The sequence below is a fragment of the Rhineura floridana genome, chromosome 3 (assembly GCF_030035675.1).
Source record: "Rhineura floridana isolate rRhiFlo1 chromosome 3, rRhiFlo1.hap2, whole genome shotgun sequence".
Lineage (NCBI taxonomy): Eukaryota > Metazoa > Chordata > Lepidosauria > Squamata > Rhineuridae > Rhineura > Rhineura floridana.
The window spans coordinates 201308817-201327523 of NC_084482.1; the positions used below are offsets into that span (position 1 = coordinate 201308817).

Below are 18707 nucleotides of genomic sequence, written 5' to 3' on the forward strand. Positions count from 1 at the left end.
TTCCGTTCCTGACCACAGGTGAACATGCGAACTGCAGGAATTTCTGCTTCCTTGTCAAATTTTGTCTGAATTCTCTGACATCCCTAGTCTGGGATGATTGACTCCAGCTCCCATCAGCCAGCAGGAATGATGGGAGTCCAGCAACATCTGGAGGACCGCAAGTTCTTCACCTGCGTTCAACTTGTTTTGTCTGTCTTGTATTTTTATTCTAATATGTGGTTGTTAAGTTCAGGGGGTGGGGGAAGGAAGAGATTTAAGTATTTGAAACAACAAAATATGGGGGGAGGGGGAAGAGAGATAATGAAATAAGCTCATCCAGCAATCTACATGGCTATCAAACACCCAGAAATCAGTGCCCAAATCTCCTGCCATCTTCCAACCAGCCCCTACAAGAAGATTCTCGGTGCGTGAGGAAAGCTCAACCGTTACAAGGAGTTACAAGAAGGTTAACTGATCTTGTCGCCCTTCCTCAGCCTGATGGGGAAAAAAAGCTTGAGCCAGCATTCAGCCATCTTGTGGAAAAGGCCTCTGAACCCAGAGATGGGGGGGAGGAAATCCACCAGTGTTCCCCAACAACCTGGAAACAGTAAAATCACGGACAAGGTTCCCATAACACAGGATGATTTGAATCACTGTTAGGAGACCAAGTGTCCTTATAACTTTGGAAGCAATGGCCCTCTTAACCATTTTCTCATAATGTACTAACCAGAAAGTACCAAAATTAGGTTTTTGAGCATTTTCTTCCAAATGTGATTAACACTTCTTCCCCATTGAGAGGACATAAATATAGGAAGGCAGGTTAGGCTAGTAGATATTTGTATCTACATCATTCTTGGAAGAGTTGCAAGAGTTGAGAACACCTCCGGAGGATCCCTATGCCCACCTAGCAGGGAAGATTTCTGGAAGACTTTGCCTGCTGCAGTTCTATATACCATGTAAGCTTCCCTAACAATTTTGTTTTATTAACCTAGCACAGGGTTGAGGTTTGTTTGGCCCTCCAGATGTTTTGGACCGTGACTCTCGTTATTCCTGACCATTGGCCATGCTGGCCAGGGCTGATGGAAGTTGGAATCCAGCAACACTGGGAGGCCCACAAGTTCCCCACCACTAGCTTAGATTGTAGGCTCAACTGTGGCATGAAAACTGTAGAAGCTTAGAACAGGGAGAGGCACCTGGAGGCCAGATCAGCAACATTTGGAGAAGCCATGGGCTTCTCTCCCTTAATCTAGCAGTATAAATTGTGTCTATAACAGGTGTTTGCCACATTCCTTTATCCCATTTTTTTGCATTAATTCCTTGTTGGTCTACTTCACTCAATTTGCTGCTTAGATAAGGGGTAAGGTTCCTGTGGCCCTCCAGTTGATACTAGTCTCCTAGCTAGCCCCAGGCAACATGGCCACTGGTCAGGAATGATGGGAGTTGGAAGTCTAGCAATATCTGATTGGTCACAGGTGCAGCCACCCCCTGGCTTCTCCAGTCTGGGGGCATGACTACTTCCTGTTCCCCTTTCACTCCACTGTGGGGTGTATGACTCGTGTCATAATTCTCTGTTCCAGAAGCTGATGGGCACATTTGGATGAATGAGGAGAACTTTGGCTCGCAAAGACCTGAGAAAGTCAGTGGGATGTTATTGGCGAGAGCCAAAAGTGTGTTACCCCAGAGTCCTAAGGTGGAGGAGATGTCTCGAAGTCCGCAGGGAACAGAGATTTGCCCCTCAAACCTGCCAGAGGAAATGCAAGGCCAAGCTTTTCTTTGTGAGAAGCACGGCAAAGATTTCAACGGAAGTCCCCCACAAGAGGGACTTTTGAACCTTAAGAGGAAAAAGTCAGGCACTGACTACAGAAAAAGCTGTTCTTTGAGCATTGACCTTCCTAAGAAAATACAGAAAATGTATGAATGCGCCTACTGTGGGAAAATATGCAACAACAGTGCCCACCTGGTTATACACGAGAGAATCCACACAGGCGAGAAGCCGCATAAATGCTCTGAATGTGGGAAAAGCTTCACCCAGAAAGGAAACCTTACCACACACAAGAGAATCCACATGGGAGAGAAACCCCATGAGTGTAGGGACTGTGGGAAAAGTTTCAGCCGGAGACAGCAACTCATAAGACACGAGAGGATCCACTCGGGAGAGAAACCCTACAAATGCGCCGTCTGTGGGAAAAGCTTCTGTCGGAAAGACTCCCTCATTACGCACAAAGGAACCCATGCAAGAGAGAAACCATTGGAATGCTCTGACTATGGGGAAGGCTTCACTACTAATGTTGGACTTCAAAAAAGATAATATAGGCACACTACATCATCCACAACCATGTTCATAATGGAAGCCTTGATAATACTGATAGCCTGGGTAGTTTTAATGGTTGGAATTTCAAACTGGGGCGACCTTGGTCTTGTCGCACTCAGCCTAGCCTACCTTGCAGGGTTGCTGTGAGGATAAAATGGGCAATGGCAGAACACTGTATGCTGCCCTAAGCACCTGGTGCCCTCCAAGTGTTTTGGACTACAACTCCCATGTCTATTTCCCCAGGTCAGGAAGGCTGAAGCTTTGATGGGAGATGAGTCTGTCTTAACTGTTCAACAGAAATTGCTCTCAGTGAAATTGTTAACAACAACAAATGCTCTAATCCCACTAGCCTTGGCAAACTTGTTCTTATAGAATAGGGGCAAGGAGCTTTTCTTTTCTGTTGACGTATTCCTTCGGGCATAACTTGTTGGGGGTCAGATGGTGCGCAAGGCCAAAGCTCCTGTCTCCATCTTTGACCTGCGTGGGCTGCTGGGGGAATTGCTCTTGCCAGGGGCTTGAATGGATTGCTTGCGGAGTGCTTTTGATATTAGTCCACGGGACATGGCCTAGGGTCACAGATTGCCCACTCCTGTCATAGAACATGTTCTTAAAGCCCTCGTACAGAATAGCTTCACATTCACACCGTCCATTTAAAGCACTCTTCTACTGCATTAACAGTCATGGCTTCCCCCAAGGTATCCTGGGAACTGTAGTATGTTAAGGGTGCTGGGAACTGTAGCTCTGTGAGGGGTCTCCTAACAATTCTCAGCACCCCCAACAAACTACAGTTCCTGGGGATTCTTTTGCTGGGGAAGCCATGGCTGTTAAAGTGGTAGAAGAGTGCTTCAAACAGACAGTCAATCAATCAGATTTTTATTACAGTCAATAGACCACTGAATCATCAGATAAAAACAGATAATATCATTACAACCTCATTTAAAAAAAATATAAATGAAATATATGTAAATAAGTGAAGTAAAACTTTTAAAAAATTACAAAAACCCAAATAACACACAGATGGTTTGGAGACTATCAAACAATCATTAATGGTCTAAATAGAAGGTGTGGGTGAGACCTACAATAGATTGCTTTGAAGAGGGGACAGCAGTGGGCTTTTCTCATGATGGTACTTACCAGTACGTCTCTTTTTTTACTCCCTATAGCAACTGTTTGCCGCCCTGGGCTCCTGCCAGGAGGAAGGGTGGGATATAAATCAAATAATAAATAAATAAACTATTTTGTCCTGGCACCCACAGCACTTTAATCAAGATATGAGTACCAGCACCTCATTTTTACACCACCCACAAAAACCAAAACCAAAATAAATAAAAAATCCACTGGGGGTTAGTCAAGTCAGCCATTAGCCATGACAATAAAATGGAACCCCCATGTCTGCAGGAAGTGTACCTCTGAATTCAGGTTGCTGGGGGAGGTACAAAACAAGAAAAGGGCTCTCTTACACTGCTTGTGGGCTTCCCAGAGGCATCTGATCGCCTCTGTGGGAAGCTCAGTGCCTGGCTAGATAGACCTTTTTTCCAGATCCAGCAGGGCTCTTATTAAGGTCTTATCAGGAAGGCAAAAGGTACCCCCCCACACACACGTCTTTTAAAGAGCTGCTGTTTCAGTGTTTTGCATTATGTGCATTTGTATGTCTCATGGTATTTTTGACAGAGAAACAATCTGAGAATTGTACCAATCAGTAAAAAAATAAAGCCAGCCTTTAAAAGGAATCAGAATGACTCACCAGCACCATCCAAATCTTGCCGTAAGGAGAGCTTCCTTATATGAAAGTGTATAAAGTACTCTAGACAGAGGCAGTCTGCTTCGGAATACCAATTGCCAGAAACTAGGAGGGGAGAGTGTAAGAGCACTCAGTCAGGTCCCACTTGCAGGCTCCCTATATGGGCATCTGGTTGGCCACTGTGAGAACAGGATGCTGGACTAGATGGGCCACTGGCCTGATCCAGCAGGCTCTTATGCTCTTATGTTACTAGCTGTTTTAACGTCTGTTACAACAACAGCAAGCAAAGGTCTCTTGCATCCCAGAAAGACTAAGGTCACAGCCACACCATACATTTAAAGCACACTTATACAACTTTATCGATTTGAAGGCATATATTATAACAACAAAATAGTCAAGACTTTCCTCAAAGAATCCTGGGAACTGTACTTTACTCCTCAGAGAGCTACAAGTTCTAGCACCCTTAACAAAATACACTTCCCAGGATTCTTTTGGGGAAGCCGTGTACTTTAAATGTACAATGTGGATGTGCCCTAATAGATTGACTGTGGGAGAAGGTTTTGTGGACAATTTCCCATGAAGCACACTGCACCCTCCCCCTAATCCCTATACTTCACTTTTGGGGTGGGCAGGTCAGCAAGCATTTCTGACTCCTGTTTATTTATGAATCACCTTTTGTATGTATGTCTCAAGGAGATTTAGATGAATTGTCAAAACAGCTGAAATAGTTTTAAAAACAGTACAAAAGCAAACTGAAAATAGGTTTAAAAAAAATACAGAATGAACTCCTAAGCGTTACATAAAGCAGAGAACTTTTCATCCAGCCGGAAAAGCTTGTGGAAACAAAAACATCTTCAGTTGTTTCCGGACAATACAGGTAGCGTGTGCCTGTCATATCTCGACAGGGATGCTCTTGCATTTAACAGGGGCAACTATATGGAAAGCCTGGCTCCAAATTGGTGTGGAGAGAGAGGGCTTCTGATGTTTTGGGGCATGGAAAAGAAACTCTCCTCTAGGCTGCAGTTACCTCAGAGCTTGGCAAAGTTACTTTTTTGAACTACAACTCCCATCAGTCCAATCCAGTGGCCATGCTGGCTGGGGCTGATGGGAGTTGTAGTTCAACAAAAGTAACTTTGCCAAGCTCTGAGTTACTTTACTGGGTATGTAAGAGATAAGGCAGTCTCTCCAGCAACCTGGTCATGAGGTTATAGGGCCTTATGTGTTAGTACCAACACCTTGACCTTTGCCCAGTAGCAGACAGGCAGCCAGTGCAAATCCCGCAACCCAGGTGTTATATGCTGGTCATCGTTTTGCACACACACAAGCAACCTAGCAGCACATTATGCATTGTTAATTGTTTAACAACGGGAGGAACAAAATAACTGCTTCCCAGTCTCCACCCTTAGTTATATTCCTGAAATGAAGAATGCTTGGAGTAACCAGGAGTGGTTTTTTGTGTAGAAGGACTTTGAACTCCATTCATGTCTGGTACTTGAAACAAATCCCTGAGCTCAGGATTCTTTCATTCCAAGGGCATGTCTTTTGCAGATCTCAGGGTTCTAGGTGTGTGCGTGTGCGCGCCTGTCTGCTGAAGTATGCCCTCTTCTGCCCTACTATAATTATGCCAATATTTATGCTCATTGAAATAGATACATATATGTCTTCTGTTTACCCCTGCCTCTATTGCCAGACCAAATTTATCATATATTAGGGGTCATCAATGTGGTGCCCGCCGTACCTCCTATGGTGCCCACAAAATTTCTCGGTAAATATCCCCCTCAAAAATCCCCAATACACAAGAGACTGTTTGTTCTTCCTGCTCAGTTCCTGTTTGGACTGGCTCAGCATCTCCCACATTGAAACTGCCCCCTTAAACATGCCCACATGTTACTGGATGCCAGAATTGGACAGTCACCCTCCCTTCTGTTCTGAACAGAGGAGAGGGGCAAAGAGGTTATCCCTGTGAGCCAGCACAGCAGTGGCTGATGTAGTTGCCTTACCATTTGTGGTCCTCCTCTTTCTGCTCTGTCAGATATGGCAGCCATTTTGTGCTATGTTATGTCTCCAAGGAAGCCTTTTTGTGTTATGTCACTCCCTCATGGCAGCCATTTTGTGACTAGTGCCAAGGGCACTGCCTCAACATTCCAAATGTGTCCACTGGCCCAAAAAGGTTGGTGAACTGTGTCACTCGTTTGTCATTTCTCCCTCCATTTCTGCTCTTCCCACTCTACTTTAAAAGGAAGAAACCTTGAATGAACAACCCAAAAAGAAGAACAAGGGAAATGTTGGTGATGCCATTGGTGCACCCAATCACAGAAGTGAAAAAAGGTCAGCCCCAAAGGATCCAAGAGAAGAGGCAAAGCCTCAACATAGTACCTGAAAAATAGTTTTGTCAAATAATAATAATCAAATAAAAATGCTAAACACATTTCTGTTGATGACAGCCTTCTCTGAAGCATTAAAAGAACTAGCCAATTTACTTACTCATTTATTTACAAACGTGTAGGTCACTTAGTAAACTATCTAACCAACGGATGATGTCAGATTCTCATAACAATATAAAATCAATATTAAAAAAAAGGTTCAGTCATAATACATAATAGCCTTTGGCCAGGTCACACTCCAGGGCAGGGATGGGGGAATCTCAGGCCCTGGGAGCCAAATGTGGCCCACCAGTCTGACTTTATCTTGGCTTTTGGGACTTTCCCAAGGCACACACTGTCCTGAGCCACACCTGTTACCCGTATGGATTTGCACCTGAACTTGCCTGGCTGGGATGTGTCTTTGAACTCTGATAATGCTTCTTGCTTACCTGGAGGGAGGACAGAGAGAGATGTGATCACCAGTTGCTGGGAATCACAAGTGGGGAAGGTAGTGCCGCCCTGGACTCCTACTGCGGAAAGGGTGGGATATAAATGTAATAAATAATAGTGCTGTTGTGCTCAAGTCCTGCTTGCATGCTTACCATTGGGGCACCTGGTTGGCCACTGTGATAAGAGGATGCTAGACTAGGTGGGCCTTTTGTGTTCTTAAAAGGTGTTCCACAAGATTGGTGCCATTACAGAAGAGGCACTTGTCCCGATTCACTGCCAAGCATGCCTCACGATGTCCAGGGATCTGCAGCAGGGCCTCAGATGATGATCAGAGCACGTGGGGAGGTCCATACAGAAGAAGGCTCACAGCTTGGGACATGGCTGCTGACTTAATGTGACCCTCACTCACCTTTGACCCATCTTGTGTTGGAAGTACAGTTCAGCTTGCAGTGAAAGCGTCTGCGTCTGCATGGGAAAGGGTAGACAGAGAGAGGAACCTCCATGCTTCCTAGACCATCCTTTCCCTTCTAACTGATACAGATCCTCCTGCCAGTGCTAGACTGAGACCACATTTACACCATACATACACGCCATACATTTATTCCACTATTATTCCATTTTAAACGGTCATGGCTTCCCCCAAAGAATCCCGAGAACTGTAGTTTGTGAAGGGTGCTGAGAGTTGTTAGGACACCCCCTGTTCTCCTCACAGAGATGTATTTTCCCTGTATTTTCACTGGAAGTTGTAATTGCTGTTTTTAAAATAATGTTATTTGTTACTTAATTTTTGTAAACCCTTGTTTTATTGATATATTTTATGCTTGTGTTTTTCTTGTAAGCCGCCTTGAGGGGCTTTTGGCCATAAGGTGGGGTATAAATAAACTATAATAATAATAATAATAATAATAATTCCCAGAGTTTCCTGGGGATGGAGCGACTCCCTTACGAGGAAAGGTTGCAGCAGTTGGGGCTTTTTAGTTTAGAGAAAAGGCGGGTCAGAGGAGACATGATAGAAGTGTATAAAATTATGCATGGCATTGAGAAAGTGGATAGAGAAAAGTTCTTCTCCCTCTCTCATAATACTAGAACTCGTGGACATTCAAAGAAGCTGAATGTTGGAAGATTCAGGACAGACAAAAGGAAGTACTTCTTTACTCAGCGCATAGTCAAACTATGGAATTTGCTCCCACAAGATGCAGTAATGGCCACCAGCTTGGATGGCTTTAAAAGAAGATTAGACAAATTCATGGAGGACAGGGCTATCAATGGCTACTAGCCATGATGGCTGTGCTCTGCCACCCTAGTCAGAGGCAGCATGCTTCTGAAAACCAGTTGCCGGAAGCCTCAGAAGGGAGAGTGTTCTTGCACTCGGGTCCTGCTTGCGGGCTTCCCCCAGGCACCTGGTTGGCCACTGTGAGAACAGGATGCTGGACTAGATGGGCCACTGGCCTGATCCAGCAGGCTCTTCTTACGTTCTTATGACTGTTAAACCACTGAGGGAATTGCAGCCCTGTGAGGGGAATAGAAGTTTTCTAACAACTCTCAGCACCCTTCTCAAACTACACATTCCCAGGATTCTTTGGGGGGAAGCCCTGATGGTTTAAAGTGGAATCATTGTATGGTGTGAATGTGGCCTAGCAGGGTTGCTGGCCTCACTTTCTACACCCTCTTTCTCTTCCACTCCTCACTTGGAGAGGAGACCTTTTGGATCTCTTGAGATGCAGGAACTAGCATGCCTTGTTGCATCTCCACCTTATCATAGAATCATAGAATAGTAGAGTTGGAAGGAGCCTATAAGGCCATCAAGTCCAACCCCCTGCTCAATGCAGGAATTCAAATCAAAGCATTCCCGACAGATGGCTGTCCAGCTGCCTCTTGAATGCCTCCAGTGTCGGAGAGCCCACTACCTCTCTAGTAATTGGTTCCATTGTCGCATGACTCTAACAGTTAGGAAGTTTTTCCTGATGTCCAGTCAAAATCTGGCTTCCTGCAACTTGAGCCCATTATTCCGTGTCCTGCACTCTGGGACGATCGAGAAGAGATCCCGGCCCTCCTCTATGTGACAACCTTTCATGTGCTTGAAGAGTGCTATCATATCTCCCCTCAGTCTTCTCTTCTCCAGGCTAAACATGCCCAGTTCTTTCACTCTCTCCTCATAAGGTTTTGCTTCCAGTCCCCTGATCATCCTTGTTGCCCTCCTCTGAACGTGTTCCAGTTTGTCTGCATCCTTCTTGAAGTGCGGAAACCAGAACTGGACGCAATACTCAAGATGAGGCCTTACCAGTGCTGAAAAGAGGGGAACTAATACATCACACGATTTGGAAACTATACTTCTGTTAATGCAGCCTAAGATAGCATTTGCCTTTTTTGCAGCCACATCGCACTGTTGGCTCATATTCAGATTGTGATCAATGACAATTCCAAGATCCGTCTCACATGTCGTATTGCTGAGCCAAGTATCCCCCATCTTATAACTGTGCATTTGGTTTCTTTTTCCCAAGTGTAGAACTAAGCATTTATCCCTGTTGAATTTCATTCTGTTGTCTTCAGCCCAATGCTTCAGCCTATCAAGGTTCCTTTGAATTTTGTTTCTGTCTTCCATGGTATTAGCTGTGCCCCCCAATTTTGTATCATCTGCAAATTTGATAAGCACGCTCCGTACCTTCTCATCCAAGTCGTTAATAAAAATGTTGAAGAGCACGGGGCTCTTAGCTAGAACTAGCACCTTTACTATCCTGTATGTATTTCTTACAATAAACATAAACTTTATTGTTTTCCTGAACCCAGAGTCTCAGTGTGATTATATCCAGGGTAAAGTGTGTTCATTCAGAAGGGATCCTGTTACAGTTCAGCTTCTGCCAGCATACAACTCCAATGCTAACATCTTTGTAGGGAGAGGGGATGGTGAGCGAGGGGGATCAGGCCAATCCCCTTCCAACTGAGGAAGGTGAAGAATTTCCACATACTCTTCCTCCCTGAGGATGATGCGGGGCAGGGGGCTGGGAGAGAGAGACGTTTGCATGTTTCAATCATGGGGTGTTTCATTTCATCTCTCTTCTGTAGATGCATCTGTCCTCTCCTGTCTGTGCTTTGCAGGAAGGAAGTGGGACACGAGGCCAAAAGGCCAACAATGTCTTACCTCTCCGATCTCAATTGAGGTAGGCGAAGGGCAGAGGCAAGCCTGCAGTAATTGTCACCAGTGTGTGTTTATGCATGTGTGCGCATGCCGTGGTGTAGCAGCTGAGGAGCACAGCTTCAGGGTGTTTTTCAGAGCAAGACCAATTACGTCAATTGACAGACCTTTCTTGCTTTGGCAAGTGAGTGAGGCTATAACGAGGTTTTCCGGTTTTACTATAATTTGCGATAGATTAGATAGAGAACGAAGAAAATAACCAAGGAAAGGCTGGCTGTGTCTGTCCTTTCCCCCCCCCCCATTTCACACTTTGAATAATAACGCAGCAAGAAAGTTGCATTTCAGCTAGCTGAGGATCTTTTGTGATAGCTCAATATGTTCTATAAGCTGCATTTATTCTGCAAACCTCTGTTCTATGACTGTCAGCTGAGTCTTAGAAACTGCGAATCACAGCTGATCTTTGGGGCGGCGTATGTATACTTGTACATGGATCAACACAGCTGCCTGCTTTTGTGGATTCTTCTTGGGGTTGTAGCTATGGAGGCAGAGGGTCCTTATTAGGAGCTCCTGCACTTCAGAAATCCCCACCACACTATTATCTGTGTGTGTATATATATCTGTTGGGTCGGTTGGGGGGGATGGAGATGTTCAAAGCCCTAGCATGTGTTTGTGAGTGCTGCGATGGATGTTGGTGGGGTGGGGATCAGATTCAAACACACCAGTACTTAAATTTATTTTGGGGAAGATTCTGGTGCTTTTCCTTGCTGCAAACAAGGCAGTGGTGGCTGGTGTCCATTGGGACTGGTAGGGCGTAAGGCAGGAGGTCAACCTTAGGTGGCGCCAGAGCCAACTAATTCTAGGGTTGTCCCCACCCGCCTCCCTGCTGAGGTCTACAAAGGGCAAAAAGGACGAGGAAGCTGACAGGCAAGGCCACCCTTTCGGCTGGTTGTAAGGAAGAAGGCAGGCAGGTGGGGGCTGGATAAAGGCAGACTGAGGTTGATGGGGCACTGCCCTGCTTGCCCTAATGGAACAGCCTCCACTGGCTGCAGGGGTGATGTTTCCAGTATGTCTTGCCATTGATAGCTGTTGTCTTGTGACGGGGATGGGGAACCTGTGCCCGTCCAGGTGTCGCTGGACTACAACTCCCATCATCCTTGGCCCTTCGCCATGCAGGCTGGGGCTGATGGGAGTTGGATTCCAACAGCATCCGGATTGCCACAAGTTCTTCTCCTGTCTGTGACTTCCTCGGCCAGGGAGGAAGTGAGACGCAAGCGTGCCACCTGCCAACAGCAAAAACGTCCTCTCCTCCTCCTTCATCATCTTCTTCTATCTGCAACCTCACATCAGGTAGGCCAAAGGCACCTCTCATGTCTCCACGGGGCGGCTTGAGCTCCCCCGAGATGCACTGCCTGTCCCAACACCAGTGGGGAGAGACCGTCAATCACTAGCAGAGCAGATGTTTGGCGTGTAGAAGGTCCCAAGTTCACTCCTCGGCATCACTCTACAGGAGACTCAAGGATCAGGTGATGGGAAAAGACGCTTCTCGGCCTGACAGCCTGGAGAACTGCAGCCAGTCAAAGACAATATTGGATTAGATCAGGGCTGAGGAACCCGCAGCGATGGATGGACGGACGGATTGGATTTGTTTATGTGCCGCCTTTCAACATTAGGCTGTGCCCAAAGCGGCTTCCAATCAACATGCAAAGTAACAAAACACAAAGCAGAAGTAAGAAAGAGAAGTCAGTTTACAAAACAAAACAATAAATTCAGATAGGGCGAAAGCCAAACAATTTCACCGACATAACATAAATTCAATATCACAAACGAAATAATCTAGACTGAAATGCGTAAGTACAAAGAGAAAGAAAAAAGGAAAGCTAACAGATAATAGTGCTCACGCTCACCTTGCTGCACTCCAAGGAGCTTCAGCAGCCTGGCTTAGGTACAGTTCAGAGGTGTGGGGTCCTGTTACCAGGCTAGCTGACTTACAGCTGGCCCCCTCTTCTCTCCTCCGGTGGAGGCTGACAGCAGCAGAAAGGAAAATGCTGGGGAGGTCAGTGGAGGCAAGCCTTCTTCCCCAGTCTCCTGGAAGTTCCAGATGTGGCCCTCTAGACTTCTCTATCTGGCCCTTGGAACTCTCCCCAGACCACACCCCTTTCAGACGCTTGGTTGCAGCCCAAGGGCGCTATGCAGTGCTGAGAACAGACCCACTGAAGTTAATGGACGCAACTAAGGTTCATTGATTTCCATGGGTCTGCTGTGAGTAGGGCTGACACTGGATAAGACCCCTGGCTGGAATATGTCCTCGAACTCTTAATAGTGCCTTTTGCATACCTGGATAGAGAGAAGGGAGTGCCTGCTGTATAAAGCTAAGTTTTACCTTTGTTGCCCCGCCCACTTCTGCCTCTGGCCCCACCCACCACTGGCATGTGGCCCTAGAAAGGTTGCCAAGAAGAGAATGTGGCCCTCAGGTTGAGAAAGTTTATCTGTCCCTGGATTTAGCCTGACTTGGTAAGGCAGCTTCCTCTGTAGAGCTGCTGATTAAAGCACTGTTGTTCAGGCAAATGCCGTGACATGCCGTGATATTCAATTGTTTTATTAACAAAGCATAATGCACACACTGACATTCTGGTAATCCAGGTGTAGGGATTACTTGAGGATTACAGTCCCTCATGAATATACTTTGCCTGGGTCAGGGATAGGGTTGCCAGGTTCAGGGCCTGAGACTGATCCTGTATCTTTAGAAGAAGAGAAAGTCAGCCAAGTGCAGGTGCTCTTGCAACCCTGTAATGGGAAAAACCACAGGGTGGGATTCTCCCTCCCCCATGCACAACTTTTAAAGATACAGAAGACCAGGAAGGTTGCCAGGCCCGGCCTCCAAGAGGTCTTCTGTATCTTTAAAAGTTGTGCAAGGGGAAGGGAGAATTCCACCTTGTGGTTTTTCCCATTACAGGGTTGCCAGAACACCTGCACTTGGATGACTTTCTCTTCTAAAGATACAGGATCAGCCTCAGGCCATGAACCTGGCAACCCTAGTCGGGGAGGAGGCATGCCAGTGGTAGTAGGCAGGGCCAGAGGTGAAAAGCGGGCGGGACGACTCTTAGAGTAGGCTACATTTGAACCATGTAAAAGTCAAAAATTCTGCACACACACGCACACACAACTTCAGTGCATATTGATATGCGAGTTTGTTTTTCCATGTAATCATTACCTATATGTGCTATTCCTTATTTAGACCACATTCACACCCTACACTTATTCCACTATTACTTGAACAGTCATGGCTTCCCCCAGAGTCCTGAGAGGTGTAGTTTGTGAAGGGTGCTGAGAGTCCTTAGGAGACTCCTAATCTCCTCAGAGAGCTACAATTCTCAAGAGTTCTCTGGACAAAGGGACTGTCTGTTAAACCAATTGTAGCTCTGTGAAGTGAACAGGGGTCTCCTAACAACTCTCAGTTCACAAACAACGCTTCCCAGGATTTTTTAGGGGAAGCCATGACTATTCAAAGTAGAATAACAGTGGGATAAATGTGTGGTGTGAATGTCGCCTTACTCTATGCACAAGAACAATATGCAAGATCAGAATGAGCAACAATTTACTCATTGCTGAACCCTACAGGCCCGGGGCCTGAGGTCCCCCACTCCTGTGGTAATTCATAGACTAGCCCTTCCTGCCTGTCCACTTGGTGCTGCCTCTCACTTTAAATCTAGAAGGGAAGGTTGTCTCAGGGTTGAGGGAGAAAACCAATGCTGAAAATTGCCTTGTGACCTTACAACCTCAGTGAATCCTCCAAACCTATGTTTCTTCCACCCACCCCATCCCCACTGCAGGCCTCATCATGGTACACATGCAAGGAAGGACCAAGCTCCATGGCATGTCGGTCGCCCCTTCCTCTACTCCAGCAACCCAAGCTGGATGGGCATCCTCCGCTGATCATGTTGCCGCAATGTGGCCAACCAGAGGATCATCCCCTGCAGGTCACAGAGGTGTCCACCAGCAACAGAGAACACATGTCAGTGTAGATGAGCCCATGGACCTGCTGATTCGGGATTCCTCCCAGGAAGTGGCACAGTCTCCCTCCTGGTCTGATTCTGCAGAGGAAGAGTCCCAACCAATGGCACCAGTAGAGGAGGAGGAGATCGCCATTGGTGCATCTCCTCGGACACCAGCCCACCTTTGGCCACCTACAAGCTCCAGTGCTGGATTTCTCTATTCTTCCACTCCACCCTTCGCCAAGGCTGCCACCAGCAGCTCCACTGCCACTGCGCACTCCCATGTTCCAGTCAGCAGCAGCACACCTAGTGCCACCAGGATCCCACATGTCGCCGCTATGGCAGAGAAGCATTCCACTGCAATGGGCTCCGCAGAGGAAGTGAAGGCCACTAGGCTGCCCACAAAGCGTGGCAGAAAGGTCTCCTCCTTTGTGTGGAATCATTTCTCTCACACAGAGGACAAATTTTCAGTGGTATGTCACCACTGCAGGCAGTATGTGCGGCTGGGGAAGGAAGGAGGCTGCGGCAAGGTGGGGACCACGTCGATGCACCGGCACCTGTCCCTTCACCATCCCCTTGTCCTTCCCGACAAGGTTCTTTCAGCACCAGCTGCCACACTCTCCTCGTCATTGAAAACATCACTGCCGGCTGCGGTGCTCAATGCCAGCCCCTCACACTCCTCCACATCAGCCAGCCGAACCTCCTGCGTCACCAGCATCCCACAGGCAACCGCTTTGGCGAGGAAGCACCCTGCCGCACCAATCCCTGGGAAGGATGCACGTACCACCAAGCGTGGGAGAAAGGTCTCATCTTTCGTGTGGAACCACTTCTCGCAGCACGCCTCAGACAGGTTTGCTGTGGTGTGCAACCACTGCTGGCAGCACGTGCGGCTGGGGAAGAAAGGAGGGTGCACCAAGGTGGGGACCACATCAATGCACCGGCACCTCTCCGTGCACCACCCCTTCCTTCTGCCCAAGAAGGCTTCGCCGATGCCAGACAACAGGCCCTCCTTGCCCTTGCCGGCGGCACCACCTGCTACAGCATGTGCTGCCACTGCAGACTCTTTGCTGCCCAACTCTGCGGTGCAGGCACAGCCCACAGCCCTGCTGACTCTTTGTGAATCAATGAAGGAGGTGTCAGACCCCACTAATCCCAGCATGATGGAACAAAACCAGTGGCTGGCAGAGTTTCTTGCTAAGAACGTGCACCCTTTCTCCCTGGTGGATGAACCTGCCTTCCGAGAGTTCCTCCACCGCTGTGTGTCCCAGTGGAGGGTTCCGAGGAAGAGCTACTTCTCCTGCTCTGAAGCTCCAGCTGCAGCCGAGGGTATCAGGGATGCTCTTCAGAAGCATATCGAGCCATGTGTCTGACCTCCGGACAAGCTGCCCAGTGCAGGATTCTGTGTTGGTCCCTGCAGCAGATTAGCAGACACACAACCAGGCCAGGGGGATGGCTTGTGTGACAAATGCCTGGGCTGGACATGTCCAGCTTTTGCCATCTGCCCACTGCTGCCACCATTAGCGTGTCAAACTTTCAAGTGGCGCTAGACAAATGGTTCCCTCTCATGTCGATGCCGCCTGGCACCATCGGCAGCAACGTGATGGACAATGCAAGAGAGAGGTCAGCAGCACCATAAGCTGCTGGGGGTAATTTGCAACCGCTTCAGGACACTCTGCAAATAGCCAGGCTACCTTAAGAACCACCCAGGCAGATGTTGCATACTGGGCCACCTGCTTCCCGGATCAACAGACTGAAGGACACCTTTGGGGAAGAGCTGGAGTTCAGCGGTAGAGCATCTCCCTCGCAGGCAGACGGTCCCAGGTTCAATTCCCAGCATCTCCAGGTAGGGCTAGGAGAGAATCCTGTCTGAAACACGGGAGACCCACCGTCAGTCAGTGTAGACAATATTGAACTAGGGGTGGCTCAGTATAAGGCAGCTTCCTGTGTTCCTTTGAACATGTACATGAGGGTCCTGCTCAGAGGAACCTTGAGCTCAAAGATAATGTCTTGGCTCAGGTTATGGATGCCTGTGCTCTGGACGCTGCTGGCAGTGGTGCAGGCACCGAGGAGGCAATGCCATATTCATCTGAGAGACAGTACAGGACCAGTTTGTCCTTGCCAGCAGCAACCTCCCTCCAAGAGAAACTTCAGCTTGTGGCTGTCCAACAGGATGGGAGTTGCAGTACCAGGTGCACAGCCACAGTTCCATTGCCAGCTGTGCACACACCGGTAGATGGATGTCTACACGCAAGGCAAACATGGGGAGAAGATTTTGCTACACACACACAGTGATCCTGTCAGATAGCAAAGGGTGAAGTAGCCTATGTGCGTGGCCCTTGCTGTGCAGTGCAGTTGCTGTGCCCTCCTGTTTGCGTGTCCTTGGAGTGGGTGTTCAGACCGGCGTGGAACGTTTGCAAAAAGGAACAGACCTGCAGTGCACAATGGGAACACTCTCTGCCTTATGAGAACAAAACAAAGATCAGATTTCCAATGATCCTGATTCTAGTTCCTGCTGAGGTTTTCTGTAAAGTGTATGGGAACGCCAAAGGATGCTGCAGGGCGGAGGGGTGGGGGAAGGTTGCTAACCCCCAGTTCAGAGACCTGAGCCAGCTCCCTCCCCACACGCCCTGAGCAAATTTTCTGCCCCCCCCCCGAATCCCACCAATTTGCACAGCAGCAGCAAAAACCTTTATATATATTTAAAAATAGACACACTGATGGGCCAGGCAAGGCCAAGTACTCTGACTGGGATGCAAATGGCCTCCTCCCCATTCATGAAAGAGATCATTTGATGAGCCAACAAGGAATGGTACCCTTCCCTCCTCAGTTGATCTGCACACATCAGTGGAGGAAGAGTATGTGTGTGCATGTGAGTGTGCATGAGGGAGAATGGGGTGGCCACACCCACTGCTGACTTGCTGCCCCACAGGATTAGTCAAGGATGAATGCGGCCCTTGGGCCAAAAAGAAAAAGAAAGAGCCACTCCTACTAGACTCACTTACTTGGCAGCAAGTCCTATTCAGTAGATCTTCTCAGTAGACTTCCTTCGAATTCTGATGTCGGCCTATTGCTGACAAACGAACACTGTGATTCTACATCTTTTCATAAACGAAGGTGTTTGGTGGGAAAAGTACAATGCTGTTTGGTTCTTAAAAGGCATTACATAGGTGCTTGTAAAATTCCTTGTTAAAGACACCCCAAGACTGTTTCTTATCAAAACATTTGTTAATGTTTGTTGTAAGATAAATGTGTGTGTGTGTTTTTCCAAACATAAACGTGGTTGTGCTACAAAATTTATTTATTATTAATTACTGTATTATTAATTCAGTTTTTAAGAGCATAAGAAGAGCCCTGCTGGATCAGGCCAATGGCTCACCTAGTCCAGCATCCTGTTCTCCAAGTAGCCAACCAGTTGCCTATGGGAAGCCCACAAGCAGGACCTGAGTGCAAGAATACGCCCTCCTTTCTTTTATAGCAGAGGGAAGGTAGTACTCAGTGTTTGGAATGAACTAGTTCATTTTAATGAAGCTCACAGAATTGGTTCAAAAATCTCTGAACTACACCTGAAATTATACTTCCCATAATTGCGGGGCAAAATTAAGTTCATTTTGGGGTAGAACTTTGAATGATTTCTGGTTCATCTTTAAGTTCATTCTCTTGCATTTATTTTTTTATGCTTTAGACTCTTTGGGTCTTTAAGCTTAAACATCATAATTGTTGGAGGAAAATAAACAATTCACGTTCCACTGTGCATGTGTTTTGATGTTTTCTTAGTCTCCTTAAGCATATTTTATACACAGCAGCTTGTAACATTCTGCATGCTGTTTTCATTTGGATGAACTTAAACTGTGAACTGAATGTGAATCAAACATAGTTTGTTTTGTGAAAGGATGAATGTGAACTTGAATTGGTTCCTTTTTGGACATCATGAACTAGAACGAGTTCCTTTTTAAAATTAACTTCACAAGTGCTGGTATTACTACAGTTTGCATTTCATTTAGTTCCTTCATACGTCTGAGATTAGGGAGAAGGGCTTGTGGGGTGGCGGCAAGGCACCTCCTAGTAAGCTTAACCTCCAACAAAGATGTCCCTGAGCGTGTTTTCCAGGAAGCTTTTTTTTTAAAAAAAAGAAATTCAGCCTGGTTAGAAGGGAAATAAAACCTCAGAAATGTAATTGGGAAATGGAGCTAGATAGTGAGAGCCTGAACAGAGAATGCTGTGCTGGTAGAAGCTGTTCATCAGTGGGATGGCCTGCCTCAGAAGATGGCAGTCTCTCCTTCGTTAGAGTTTTTAAGCAGAGGCTGGATGGCCACCTCTCAGGAATGCTGTAGCAGCAGATTTCCTGCAGCCCCTGGGGGTTGGACTAGCTGACCTTTGAGGACAGTTCCAATTCTATGATTCTGTTAAAGTCACATTAAATCTATTTATACAGTAAACAGCAGGCAAGTTTTTTCTTTTATCGCCACCTTACAGACACAGTACAAAAGAATATAAAGGCTATTCCAGGCAACCTATTTATTCAGCATTCAACCTGATTTGCATACACAATGGAGGTTAGATTACATCTGGTTTTATTGAGCATTTGTTCTGATTTGTTTGCACAGAGGTAGTACAACAATGAGTGTTCATCCTGCATTCAGTTTCATTTCCTTGCATTGTCTGTATACGTCTTCCTGTTAAGCATTTGTTCATCCCATCACTTTCCTAACTGCAAAAAGTCCGTTTCTGTTTTCAAGTG

General features: G+C 46.9%; 1 protein-coding gene across 4 annotated transcripts in view; it reads left to right on the plus strand.

Moving 5' to 3' along the window:
* The window catches only part of LOC133381080 (zinc finger protein with KRAB and SCAN domains 1-like), a 29552-nt gene extending 11928 nt beyond the window's left edge, over positions 1-17624 (plus strand). For 2 of the 4 annotated variants that reach the window (XM_061619586.1, XM_061619585.1), the window contains exon 4: positions 13808-17624. In XM_061619586.1, the coding sequence (XP_061475570.1) occupies positions 13808-15339 (1532 nt within the window). In that variant the 3' untranslated portion in view covers positions 15340-17624. Of the gene's footprint in view, positions 1-1556; positions 4021-13807 lie in introns of those variants that run through there. The other 2 variants (XM_061619587.1, XM_061619588.1) reach the window with 2 other exon arrangements.
* The last annotated feature ends 1083 nt before the right edge of the window (positions 17625-18707 follow it).